General features: G+C 42.6%; 2 protein-coding genes across 2 annotated transcripts in view; one reads left to right on the top strand and one right to left on the bottom strand.

The window, feature by feature from the left end:
• fat2 (FAT atypical cadherin 2) overlaps window positions 1–7048 on the top strand; it is a 30116-nt gene extending 23068 nt beyond the window's left edge. Inside the window, exons 16-25 of the mRNA XM_084708543.1 lie at window positions 54–191; window positions 626–769; window positions 956–1153; window positions 1466–2255; window positions 2863–3017; window positions 3252–3690; window positions 4132–4285; window positions 4551–4793; window positions 5036–5319; window positions 5734–7048. Coding sequence (XP_084564669.1) covers window positions 54–191; window positions 626–769; window positions 956–1153; window positions 1466–2255; window positions 2863–3017; window positions 3252–3690; window positions 4132–4285; window positions 4551–4793; window positions 5036–5319; window positions 5734–6215 — 3027 coding nt within the window. The 3' untranslated portion in view covers window positions 6216–7048. The remainder of the gene's footprint in view (window positions 1–53; window positions 192–625; window positions 770–955; window positions 1154–1465; window positions 2256–2862; window positions 3018–3251; window positions 3691–4131; window positions 4286–4550; window positions 4794–5035; window positions 5320–5733) is intronic.
• A 4-nt stretch (window positions 7049–7052) lies between these two features.
• slc36a1 (solute carrier family 36 member 1) lies at window positions 7053–13333 on the bottom strand. The gene is made up of 12 exons (XM_084708439.1): window positions 13145–13333; window positions 12284–12353; window positions 11860–11986; window positions 11650–11740; window positions 11040–11128; window positions 10543–10632; window positions 10333–10417; window positions 9900–10118; window positions 9531–9629; window positions 9110–9276; window positions 8830–8999; window positions 7053–8411 (listed from the first exon to the last, which is right to left on the bottom strand). Exons 2-12 carry the CDS (start codon window positions 12312–12314, stop codon window positions 8143–8145), a joined length of 1437 nt encoding a protein of 478 aa, XP_084564565.1. The 5' UTR covers window positions 12315–12353; window positions 13145–13333; the 3' UTR covers window positions 7053–8142.
• Window positions 13334–13383: the final 50 nt, after the last annotated feature.

Genomic DNA, 13383 nt, shown 5'->3' with positions numbered 1-13383 from the left:
AGTGCTGTTCAGTGGGTCTAATGACAAGTCGTCCTCTCCTCCCGGTCTCCTAGGTGACAGCTGGGGACCTGGATGGGCCGTTGAACAACCTAGTCCACTACTCTGTTGCTAGTGGCGACCCACACCAGCAGTTTAGCATTGATTCCCGCAGTGGGGAGATCACTGTCAGGACTGCGCTGGACAGAGAAGAGGTGAGGGGAATTTCTTCACACTACAATACCTAGTAAATTCCCTAATGTATACAGTATAGGGATGTAAAGAGCATAGTTCATGGGTCAAATGCCTGAGCGGTTAGGGAATCGGGCTATTAATGAGAAGGTTGCCGGTTAGATTCCCGGTCGTGCAAAATGACATTGTGTCCTTGGGCAAGGCACTTCACCCTACTTGTCCCTGTACTTACTGTAAGTCACTCCTCGATAAGAGCATCTGCTAAATGAATAAATGTAAATGTCAACGTAGTTCCTATATCCTCCTCGCTTGGAGAGACCCTGGGCCTTAGAGGCTAAGCAATTAAATAGTATATCCATAGTTAGATAAGGTGATTGCTGGCATGTTTGGTCCTTACAGTATAATGCAATGTGTTCATGTTTTCCTCTTCTTATAATATTGTGTTATATCTCCTCAGAACACCCACTACTCTTTGACTGTCCAGGCAGCTGATGAGGGCATTCCTCCACTGTCCACAGCGGTGCAGGTTACCGTGACGATATCAGACGTCAATGACAACCCTCCTGTCTTTACACAGATCAACCACAGTCTAATCATTCAGGTAGGTTATTAAAGATAGATAAACAATAGGAATTCACACGGAAAAGCCATTTTTCGTGAAGTAAGTATGACGTACGTAAATGTAGCCAATTTTACTGGCATGTGTGAACAGGGAAATAAAGTAAGTCTTTGCAGTGAATAACAATGGTTGTAGTAGATCATGAATGCCAGGTTGTTTGTTCTCCAGGAGGGTGAAGCGGTGGGCAGCACCATCCTCCAGCTGCTGGTGACAGACAGGGACACGGCCAGGAACGGGCCGCCCTTCTCCTTCCACATCGTGTCAGGCAACGAAGACCGCCATTTCCATGTGGACCAAGGTGGTCTGCTGTCTCTCTCTGCCCCCATCAAGAGGAAAGTGAAGCCACAGCATCTGCTGAAAATCCAGGTGAGCCTCTTTCCCACAGTGCGATGGAAACTGCGTGAGAGGTTTAAGGTCAAGAATAGAAGTTGTTTGTGTCACACCTTTTAGTCTAGACAAGCACACGCATGCATTTTAAGGAAAAGAAATACCGTAGCTGTGACATTTGCTCAGAGGCAAATGTCAAACTGCCCAGAAAAGAGGGGGATTCACCTCAGCTTAAGTTCCTTAAACATCAAAGAAACACTTACAATAAATTAATACCTGACAAAATCACTTTTTTGTGCTCGTATAATTATTAACACTATTTTACATCTAATGGTTTATTTTACAATCCAGGTAACAGACAGTGGTCACCCTCCCCTTTCCTCTATCTGCGTGGTGAACATCAACGTGACAGAGGAGACCAAGTATCCCCCCTCTGTGGTTCCGCTGGAAGTATTCATTACCACTACAGGAAACATCTTCTCCAACCGTGTGGTTGGCAAACTCCACGCCTCGGACCAAGACCTCCATGACATTCTCTACTACCAGCTGGTGTCAGAGACTCCGTCCCACAGATTTTCTGTGGATGCAGTGGATGGTAGGATTTGGGCAGACAGCGATCTCGAACCAGGCCTTTACTCTCTCAACGTCAGCGTGTCGGATGGGAAGTTCAGTGTGTGGACAGCTGTTAAAATCCATGTGTGGGCAGCCAATCAGAAAGCCCTGGACTCTGGGGTGACCCTGCAGCTGAGCGGACTGTCTCCTGAGGAGTTCGTAGCGGACCACTGGAAAGGCCTGCAGAGGACCCTGAGTACAGCTCTGGGTTTAGACCGACAGGACCTGTACTTGGCCAGCCTCCAGCAACCCAACTCACTAGTTCTTGAAGCGCTTCTCCTCTGGAGGCCACAAGGAGGCGCTGTGAAGCCCCTTTCCACCTCCAGGCTGGCTGGGGTCATCTCAGACATAGAAGATACTTTGGGCCTGAGTGTTGTGAGAGTGAGTTATAATGGTTGCCTGGGGTCTGGATGTCCTCCGAAGGGCTGTAGAAACTCAGTAGTGCTCAGTGGGTTGAACCACTATGCTACATCCAGGGCTGGCTTCATCACGCCCCAGCATGCCTGGGAGAGTGTCTGCACTTGCAATGGTAGGTGTGATGTACTTTGTGTGTGGTACTATAACTTAGACCCCTACTGTTTGACGTTGAAGAGTGATCTTAAATGAACGGGAGTCAGATGGCTGAGCGGTTAGGGAATAGGGCTAGTAATCAGAAGGTCGTTGGTTCGGTTCGCGGCCGTGCCAAATGACGTTGTGTCCTTGGGCAAGGGATTTTACCCTACTTGCCTTGGGGGGAATGTCCCTGTACTTACTGTACGTCGCTCTGGATAAGAGTGTCTGCTAAATGACTAAATGTAAATGTGATCTTTAGATTTATTAATCATTCACTGAGCTTCCGTTAACTTAACATGACTTCATGAGAGTCTCATGAAGTCATGTTAAGTTAACGAGACATTTGTACTGACTCACCTCAGGAAGGAACCATCACCAGGCAAGTTTTCTTAACCAAACCTCCTTGTTTATATTGGAGCCACAGTACCCAGATAGTAGTTTCATGTCTTAACAAAGGTCTCACAAACACTAGATACATTTTACAGTTTTCCCTCCCTTTTAAAGAGAAACAGATTGTCTCATCAAATCAGAAAACCCATGAAAACTTCTGATTTTAGGACTAATGGTGTTTATATTCCATTTAGAATCTGCTGTTGGATTTGATGGGAAGGGCTATCTAAAATACCTCCATCAGATGGATGAGGAGAACCAGGGCTTCCATCTCTCCCTGCGCTTTAAGACTGTTCAGCAACAAGGTGTCATCTGGACCACCAACAGCACCGACTGGGGAACTCTAAAGGTAACCGTAGTTTGTTCTTTTGAGATTATTTAAATCCCTTGTTATGTAGTATAGAAAGTGCATACATTGACTACTCATCTACACACAATATGAAAATGTAAAAAGTAACACACATTTTCTGTTTGTAAAGTTTAATACAACAATAAGACACACTAAATCCTAATCCATCATTGTCTACTTTTAGTACATTGTCAGTGTACAGTTGTCTTATGTATTTATCTGTCTCTTTCACAGCTAACTGCTGGGGAGTTGGCATTCAGGTACAGCTGTGGAAACGTCCTCCCCGGTGCCTTACATGTAAGATCTGATCCAGTGTCAGATGGTCTCTGGCACCACGTACTCCTGGAGGTCAACGCCACTGCCCTCAGACTGACCCTAGATCAGCACCACACGGCCTCTGTGGCACTCTCAGAGTCCTGTCGCATGATACAGCCTCAGGGGGCCTTGCTGTTTGCTGGGCCCACCTCTTTTAAAGGGGCTCATCTGCATGGCTTTACCGGATGCCTGGATAGGCTGGAGTTTAACGGACAGCCAGTCAGAACGGGCGATTTTGAGGAGTGGACTGGACCAGGAAGCAGGAGGGTTTTTGGGGTGTATAACTGCTGTGGCATGATGCAGGGATGTGCCAACAACCATTGTCTGAATGCAGGCACATGTGAGGACTCAAATGGAGGTGAGCTTAAACTTATAAAATATATTCTTTACACTAATATATGTATGTGTATCAGTCAAATATAATAGTCAGGGCTGGCCCAAGGAATGTACAAACTAAGCGGCTGCTCAGGGCCACTGTGGCCACCAGAGGGCCCCCAAGAGCTCCTGAAATGACATCTTAATTAAAAAATTACGTATATTATGTTAATGATAATACAAATTCGAAGGGGCCCCCAAATCAATTCTGCTTAAGGCCCCATAAAGTCTTGGACCAACCCTGATAATAGTAATACACCGTAAGATCATGTATTTTCAAATGTTTATGAAATGTCATTGAGCCATCAGACTGTTATATGTTCTCTTCAACTCTAAGATACCCACAACCTTTGTCACAGTAGCATAGTTGGATTTAGTCATCTGTGTGTGTTTACATATGTGTTTGTGTGTCCTGGCTCCACAGAGCTGAGCTGTAGATGTCCGGCACAATTCTTTGGCCCCCGCTGTGAACTGACCAACAACCCTTGTCTGACCCAACCTTGTGTTAATGGGGGCGTGTGCATTCCTCTAAATCAGGGTTTCATCTGCAAGTGTTCACCCCAAACGGCTGGAAGCAGGTATGCCTCTCTCTCTCTCTCTCTCTCTCTCTCTCTCTCTCTCTCTCTCTCTCTCTCTCTCTCTCTCTCTCTCTCTCTCTCTCTCTCTCTCTCTCTCTCTCTCTCTCTCTCTCTCTCTCTCTCACTCACTCACTCATGCATATAAACAGTTAAAAGGAAAAAAGACAAATACAAGCATCAATAATGGGTGGGAGGGGGGGAATGCAGTGAAATAGCAGGGCAACAGACTCATCACACCTTCTATTTCCATCCTCTTACCCTTCAGGTGTCAGTTAGATGCCTGTTCATCCAATCCATGCCCTGGAGGCTACGACTGTAAGATCTCGGGTGGCTCTATCCATTGTGACCCTCTGCATCAAGTGTCCCCTATCCTGGGCACCCTGGAGATCATGGAGATCGCTGCTAGCCTGCTGGGGGTGCTCCTGCTGGTTGGAGCCTTTGTCTGCATACGCAAACGTTACGTACAGCAGAAGAAGAAGAAGCCTGTGTGCGTCCAGGACTCTAACGGGTAGGGGGACAATCATCTTATTGTTTATTTTAAGGTTATATGGTCATTATATCTTGTGTACCTCAAACATATGATGTAACTTGAGCGAAGGTGTAGGATATATGAATGCAACAATACGACCGTCAAACCTGGAAGTTCATCAAACACTCCAAAAGCTAGTAATGGTAAACATGTAATGTCATTATTTTAACACTCACGTTGGTAGAAATGTAACCGCAATGTACTCCATTGTTACTTCATAGGTATTTTCCGTCAAATGCGGCAAAGAGCATGATGGTCGACAACCAGGAAGGCCATTTAGAGATGTGCACCCTGATGGGTTCCAGGACCGACCTGGGGAACAGTCCCTTCCGCTCCCTCAGGCCCCGCAGTCAGGTAATGGACCTGGGCTCTCAGGATGGGGTCTACAGTCCCAAGACCCAGGGGCCTGTGGTGTGCAGCGTGGCTCCTCACTTCCCCGCTCGCCCACCTTCCAACTCCGACAACGAGTCTGTTATGAAACACAACTGGAACGCTGACTATGAAGGTATGCTTTCCTGTCGAGCTCAAAAAACTAACAAATGTCCCGTCTCAAGCAGTTTTTCGCTGTGTGTGAGAATATACCCTAAATCAATGTACCGTATTGGATTGATGAGCGGTATAACTCGAGCACAAGCAAATGAGCGTGAATGAACTGGAAATTTGGTTTTGTTTTCTTTTCAAATTTTTTTGTTTTCTACATCTTCACTTGATCAAAACTTCTCTTGAGTCTGAAACCAGTATATTGTACCAGTGTAGTTAGTTGGACAAATAATCAGGATATTTTAAAATGGAAAGTTAATAAGACTACAGTGCAATAAACTGATATTTATGTCCCTGTACAGTATCTGCACCATATGTGACGGTCAACCAGTTTGCAATCGACACTAAATAATCAAAGTTTGTTTCAAATTTCTTGCAGTATATCCTGCTGATCCAGACTACTATGGCCGGCCAACAGCACAGGAGTTCCCTCAGTTTGACATTGTTGAGGATTCCTACCCTCCAGTGAACACCATGGACTCGCGTAGGAACTCTCGTTTTGGGGGATTTCCGTTCCCTCTTGACCGTTGTGATCGTCGCGCTCCCTTGCCTCCCTGTTACAGCAATCAGAACCTGGATGATTTCCTGGGGCCCGACGGCCTGCCCCTCCCTAGCTCCCAGTGTCCTAACGAGTACACAGCCATCAGTTACTACCCTACCCAGCATGCACGCAGTATGGATAATGTTTCCAGTGGTTACCGGAGACTCAGTATGCGACTGAGCATTGCCCAGCCTTCCTATGATGACGGCACTAACCCCACACCTGCACAGACAAGACCAGCAACACTGAACCCTCACAGCTTCAATAGTTCGGACATGGTTGAGAGTGACTATGGGAGCTGTGAAGAGGTCATGTTCTAGAGTCAAGACTGAATAAAGGACATTTGCACAGCCAACAGCCTGTCATATATCTTTGATGAGGGAATAATTAACAGGCTTACAAGGGTGTGTTTTATTATACATCAATCTTCTACATGTTTCCATGATGACCTGCATAAAAATGTCCATCTGAAACTAGCTCTCAAAGCGGTTTAGAGATTAGCAGTTACATTAAAGATATAGTTTTATTAAAGATGTCCTAAGAATGGATCAGTGGAGTTATCAGTGCTGTCTATAGTATTGTATAATTCATTGTTTTAATGTTACAGGATAATATATATGAAAATGAAGAGATCTAGATCATGTTGTTAAGAAGAATTCCATAAGTCAATGAATGTATAAATGTATGTATTCTTGATGAAGCCAATTAGTTTTATCTTTGTACAGTATATTACATTTATAAGTGATGTTGTCAATGCTGTAATTAATAGTGTGTGAATATCTTTCATCTGAAAGAAGTTGTTTCGTAAAGGTTCTCAATGGTATGTAATGTATGTGTGTGCTGCTGCTGCTGCTGCTTGTATGATTGTGCGCAATTTTTTTTAATCTTTAAATGTTTTGTGCTGGCTCACAGTTTATTTCTTGTGAGAGATGTATTTTTGTAATGTCAGTAAATACCCATATTGTGGTTGTCTTTGTGAGAATGTTATACAGTTGTTTAATATCTTATATTAGTAACCAACTGTGTAAAGTTGATTTTTAGCCACTTGAGGAATGGGCCGCAACACTCCCTACATCAATTGAGGAATTTACACGGACAATTCCACCTAGCTCACACTATTCAGTAGAAAATTCTGAAATAAATTTCCATAGTAGATGTTTGTCCGTGAGTATTTTATTTGGCTGGATTGGCAATTACGTAAACATACATGTTTACAATACATTACAATGTTACAGTATACAAAACACACAATGTTGCACAAGTTGATACATTTTAAATAACAAGATTGTTTTTCATTTAAATTGTAACTGAAGGTGAATAAGATTTGAAGATTCCCTGCATCACGCACCCATTTCATCTATATAATAATTGTTAGTGAACAAAAAATGGTGGCCAGCGTCAACAGTTATTTGCCCCCACATGGTCCACAATTAAAACATGAAACGAACACAACCTAAAACCTCTTTGTTTGAAAAAGGGGACATCGACTCGAAGACATACAATCTTTTTTGTAAAACGTAATTCTGTGTCTGTGACTGGAAGTGTGTGACTGGTAACTATTCCCATGTTCCCCTTTCTGTCCTCAGACGTGTAGCGTGAACATGTCCCTGGCTATGGGGTCTTTCTTTATAGTTAAACCTCAACAACCTACCACCATTTTGTGAAATACAGCAGCCATCAGCAACATAATGAATCTGGTTGTTTTGACAACTGTAAATGTATGCATTTCTGAACTAAAAATAAATATTTACTGTTCAAGTGTAATTACAGTCCCTTGATATACAGTGTTTGGTATACATTCTATAGATGTAGGAAACCAATGCAATTTAAATTCAAATTTACAGACTACAGGATATATTCCATATCCTATTGGTTACTCATAATAATAAAAAAATAAAGCAATCAGGCATGTGACACAGAATAAGGCCATCACACAGCATCTTTTCTTCCCCTTTTGCAACGGTTGCAAAAAAAGCCTCAGAAAATGCTGTGCCATCAGCACCTTCTTCCTAAAGTGCGGTGCGCTCAAAACTTTGACCAGCACGTGTGTTTTTGGCAACGATAATGTGCAATGCAACGCTCAAAGGAAGTTTCCAGCAAAGCTCTGCACAGAGTAAATCAATTATAAAGTACCACTAGGACGATCACCTACAAACAAACCATTGCTTACAACAGCATGTAATCAATTACTGTTTGGAACTTCTAAGGAGGAATCCCCTGGAAATCCAATACATCTTAGTAAAGGTATCAATGGATCATTGGATCTGAAAGATAGTTGTGTTTCCTACTACGTTGAATGATCTGTTCGACCGATATGTAGGTCCCTGTGACAAAGCCCACCAGACCTAACATGCTGATGATGAGGTTCTTGAGTTTCGACCATGGTGACAGGCCTTCGTTGTGGAACGTGAGGACCTGAAGGATGGGAGGGAAGACGAGAGCCAGGAAGCTGCTGCTGATTGAGCCCACCAATGAGATGACGAGGTCCAGTTCAGGGATCAGAATGGCCAAGAGACCTAAAAAAGGAGTGGGGCGGGACAGAGATATGAAAGACATTCTTTTCTAAGCTGTGGTCCATCCTAGGACATGCCTCAACCTTAAAATATATTGAGCAAAAGCTTGGTGGATGGGTGTAGAATCTCATGGTCAATAATGCAATGGTTGTTTTGGTCTAACAACTCCTTATTCAAAAAGGTGGAAAGTGACCTTTACCAGTCACTCTGGTTGTAGGTGACCGTCGACCGTAGGTGAGTTGTAGGTGACCGTCATGTTTTTATAAAAGGTTTATGCAGAGAAGGTGGTTCAGTTGGTAAATGTTATGGTCCATAATAACTTCATTTCTAAAGTAGCACTAACAAGCCCACCATTAAGAGCAACAGACAGTATCCAATCAGAGAACACACTGAATACAAGAGGCACAAAAGTAGAGCTTACAGGTAAATATAACAAGCGCCATGCGTATGAATAAGTCGACGGGCAGATTCCATCTCTCTGTGACGCGGGCCACGGCCAGAGGAATAAGGATTTCTGCAGGAACATAGAACTGCAGCGCGAATGTGATGAAGATGCCGAAACAATAGAGTAGCTTCACAATCTGGTACATCCTGCAAGATCATCAAAATAAAACACATAACCTCATTAGGAAAAGCGAAGGGTAAAATGTATTATCACAATTGTCAATACAGGACATATGGTGTGTATTAGTATTCCCCACCAACAGTTGGGTAAGTTGAGAGTGATGCTGCCCCCTATCTCCTCTCCAAAACAGATATAGCCGACGGTGCCTAAAGAGATGTAGAAGGTGGTGACCATTGCCATTCCTATATAGAGAACCTTGTTGAAACTCTGGGAATTCTGCATCTTGTTCTCTAAAGGAAGCACCTGGGGATTTCAACAACACAATGTCAGGACAATTTCATAGGTTTCCTAAATTGTACTCAATTGTAAATAGGTGAAAGAAAAGTAATTTATTCAAAAATGTTGATTGAAAGGAATTAAATAATGACAAAATGTTGACTTGGACAGGTGTCTGAAAATAACATATGCACAATAATTGAACTGGTTGCCCTACTTTAATGTAATGAAGGACAAGGAGGAGATATTGTTCATGTGTTTCTGTGCAAGTTTGAAATTACCACTCCAATCCCTTCAAAAGCGAATATAGCCGTTCCAAAGAAAAGTGGATAGTCGTTGGCTTTCCCCACCAAGGGCAGATTGATTGGGTATTTGATATTCTAGAAAAGTAAAACAAAACACATTTAAATAAATACATACCTAAATGAACACCATACTGAAGGAAGGAAACTTTTTTCTTCGCATTTTTCTTCTCAGCACAATGAATGTTTTGTAGTATATAGGGTTACTTTGTATTTTACCGCAAAATCTGGAACCACCGATTGGGAAAAATATACCAAAGCATTATCAAGTCTAATGTCAGTCAGAAACAAAAGGTCATTGTGGCTGTATGCATTTCTGCGTGGGCGCATGCGTGTTTGCCTCCCTACCGTGAAGGAGTAGAAGTAGATGAACGCCAAGCTGGCACACATTGCCAAGTTGGCCACGAAGGAAAACGGAGCCAAGTACGTGAGATTACGGACGAAAACCAGCAAGATGAAAGCAGGCAGGAAGCAGAGCATGTAGAGACGAGAATCAAAGCTGGGGACAATCACTGCCGTCTGGTTGGTATTGCAGTTCATGGATGTCCCATTAGCAGCCTCTACAATCTGGGGGAAATAATGGTTCAGACACACTTGCCATTGAGTGGTGTTATGGTACTATAGATAAGTGCACAGACACGTGGAACATCAGAGGAATCTTGTAACAATAATAACAATAGGGGATTGTGTTTTATTTTGTTGTTAGGAGACCTCAACTGAATCTCTTTTACAGAGAAATTGATTTGGGGAGTGGGTGAATGTGTGTTTCTCGGTCGGTCACCTGCTTCACATTGTCACTGAGGAAGACAAAGTAAACACAGCAGAATCCCAGCTGAGTGATGATAAGAAACAGGTTCACTAGCCGCCTAGAAGAGAGGACAGTCAAAAAACATGGTCACAAATAGCCATTGCATTACAAAGTGAGGTCTGCATTATATAAAGACGATATGACTAAAGATCATGTCATGTTGTTGTTATATGGGCTGTTTACCTGCCCCATAGTGAGTGTCTTCTTAACCAGGAGACATTTTCCATCCCATACTCCACAGCATCTCCATAGTTCAAGAACGGTTTGTTCATCCTGCAATGACAACAAATATCCTGTAATAACCATAATATCATCATGCTGGCTGTCTTGTAAATTTGGAAGTATTGTTTTATTGTACAACTATCCCCTGCCAATGTATCTGGTGTCTCACTTGTAGATCAATAACTGTATATTGTTGCAGAAGAATGTCAGCATTTTAATTACATATAAAGTTCAAACATAGATCAGGAACAATTATAAACGCAAAAGGGAAACGTTTTCCATCTGACCCAAATCCAAAATAGTTTCAAAACAATGCATTTGAAGTCCAGGCTTGAACACAGAGGTTCTGCAGTGATCATCATATTCCAGGCACGCATACAACATTTATTAAAATCTTATCGATAACACAATGTGTGGAACACAGAGCATTGCATTTCAACTCGGCTCAAGATACTCACTTGGCACTGAGGTGATGGGAGCATCTGACTAGCAGGTTCATACAGTGGACTGCAATAATGCCCATGACAAACAGGCTCAACGGGCCCAACTGTGAAGAAAAAATGGCTGTAGTGGTCATTTCAGAGTGTGTCTAGCTTCACATCTACAATAACGGCATCAGGGGCTTTCTTGATTACGCAACCCACATATGTCAAAAAATACATAAATGCAAAGGTCTAAATATTTTTTTGTAAATGGGTAAATAATTTATTGGTGAATTTGTTCTTATAATAATAGGTATAGCTTTTTATTAATTGTGTGTACACACACACACACACACACACACACGCACGCGCACACACACACGTACACACACCCGTACACACACACGTACACACACACACGACAAGGTTAGTAAAAATGAAAACTCCACCGAGTGCACAACACTACTTCCGACCCCGCCTCTCAACTATCAAATAACCTGCTCCATAGACACTGTAAAACAGTGCGTAGTCCATGCAAAACACACGAGGAGACAAGAAAATGATCAAAGCTGCCATGTTTGAATTTTCTGTCAGTGAGATGCGTAATCAAGAAAGACAGCCATCGTCTAAACGACAGTACGCTTACCACAAGCCCTGCGTTCTTCACAGCCAACGGCAAACCAAGCAACCCTGTTCCAATGTTTCCTTTCAGTAAGTGGATCAGAGTCTGGAAGAACCTGAAATGCAAAAATCCTATTACAAGAAACTCCCTGCACAATCTCATACACCATTTCACATGGAATAACCTCCGAATGTATAACCATATCACAATCACTGTAAAAAGGTCCGTCCTTACGAAGTCCCTGACTCTCCTCCTATCCGTTGGTACTGGTTTTGAGCACTTGCTGGACTATGATCAGCAGGAGGGGTGCACAGGGCAGACTCCTCTGATGGGCTGTTTGCTATGTTGGGTGAAACCGGGCCTGAAATTTAAAATAGAAATACCATGCGTTGAAAAGAATTCAGACACATTAATCTAGGGTATTTTTTCTCCTCATCAACCTACACACTATGGGGTGTTGACCCCTGTCATTTGAGGTGTCAGGCTGTGACAAATGTTCTTTCAGCAGGTTAAAAAATCATATACCAAATTGTGTACACCATGCGTGATTTGTTAAATATCTAGTTCTAGTCATCCTATGTAATGCTGAATTGTGCTCCTCATCATTCATAACTACGTGATATTGACATATGATGTCAAGGTAACACAATTAGTATACCCTCTTCTTGGTAATTAGGATTCGACGTCATTGTTGGGTCTCGGGTTGGATCTCGCCTCTCTTACAACCTCTGAAAAATATAAAGACAAGGACTTAATGGAGGAAGCATTTCCCACATCTACACAAAATATGGCTTATTGTTGAAGAAAAAAAAGCACTGATGTCAGAGCAAATTACATTTGCACCTGTGCCTCACTTCCCTGTAAGACCAATGAAGAACGGAAGGTAGCTGGCAAAACGAATATAATTCAGTAATTTAGAGATGGAACTTCTCATAATTAGACTGTAAGGCACTTGTTGTGAAGGATAGTAAACTACAAAATATATCGACAGTGAACGCGTCATTGAATACAACATAATGTATGTTGTGTTAATTTATAACCTCTCTTGACTAAGGGGTAGCTGGAAATCTTCCAAATGATTTCCCCACACCAGCATCGCAGGGACAGGCACTTTGTGGGGAAGGGTTTTAAACAGACTAGAGTTTATGAACAAAGATAGGCTAGCACACGGAAATGTTAGCCTACTGAACGCATGTCATTTTGTCTGGGTCTATAAATGTATCACTGAAAGGCATTGTGTCGTTCTTAATTATATTAAAATAACGTACCTGTTTGCAGAACAGCAAAGGACTGAGCTAGCTATACGCATAGGTTTACTGTACACAGTATAAGCTAACTTACCCAGCTAGCTTGGAAGGGAGATAAGTAGCAAGCGCGCTAACAAAGCAAGCAACAACCACTGACAAGACAAAAATAAAGAGACTCACCAACTAAATGATTACTGTCGCAACAATTAATTCAACGAGCAAGCTAACTTTAGCTTGTTGTTGAGACCTCATGCTCAAGCAAGGCGACTTACCTTGAAAAAAAGATGCAGGATATTACTTTTGTTATCATGCGTTTTAGAATATGCTTCCTATATGTTTACGATATGACTAATGCTATATTTTGAAAATCGTAATTTTGTCGAAGCAAGGATGGTCACTTAGAGTTTGTCATTTTGCTGTGAGAGACCAGTGCATTTATGATGGCACAGAGCGCTTGATCATGTGATCTGAGGATGGTGCCTGTCAGGTCAGCTGATTCAACATCTCGGAA

This window comes from Hypomesus nipponensis, chromosome 1 (genome assembly GCF_054491055.1).
Source record: "Hypomesus nipponensis isolate SF chromosome 1, ASM5449105v1, whole genome shotgun sequence".
Taxonomy (NCBI): Eukaryota; Metazoa; Chordata; class Actinopteri; order Osmeriformes; family Osmeridae; genus Hypomesus; species Hypomesus nipponensis.
Note: the sequence above shows the minus strand (reverse complement) of the source record. Positions and strands in the feature narration are given on the sequence as shown.

Coding starts and splice junctions, on each gene's coding strand:
- slc36a1 (XM_084708439.1), bottom strand. CDS start 12,314: ATGACGTCGAATCCTAATTACCAAGAAGAGG. Junction 10,633..11,039: donor TCCCATCACCTCAGTGCCAA/GTGAGTATCTTG, acceptor TTGTCATTGCAG/GATGAACAAACCGTTCTTGA. Junction 10,418..10,542: donor AGACACTCACTATGGGGCAG/GTAAACAGCCCA, acceptor CCTCTCTTCTAG/GCGGCTAGTGAACCTGTTTC.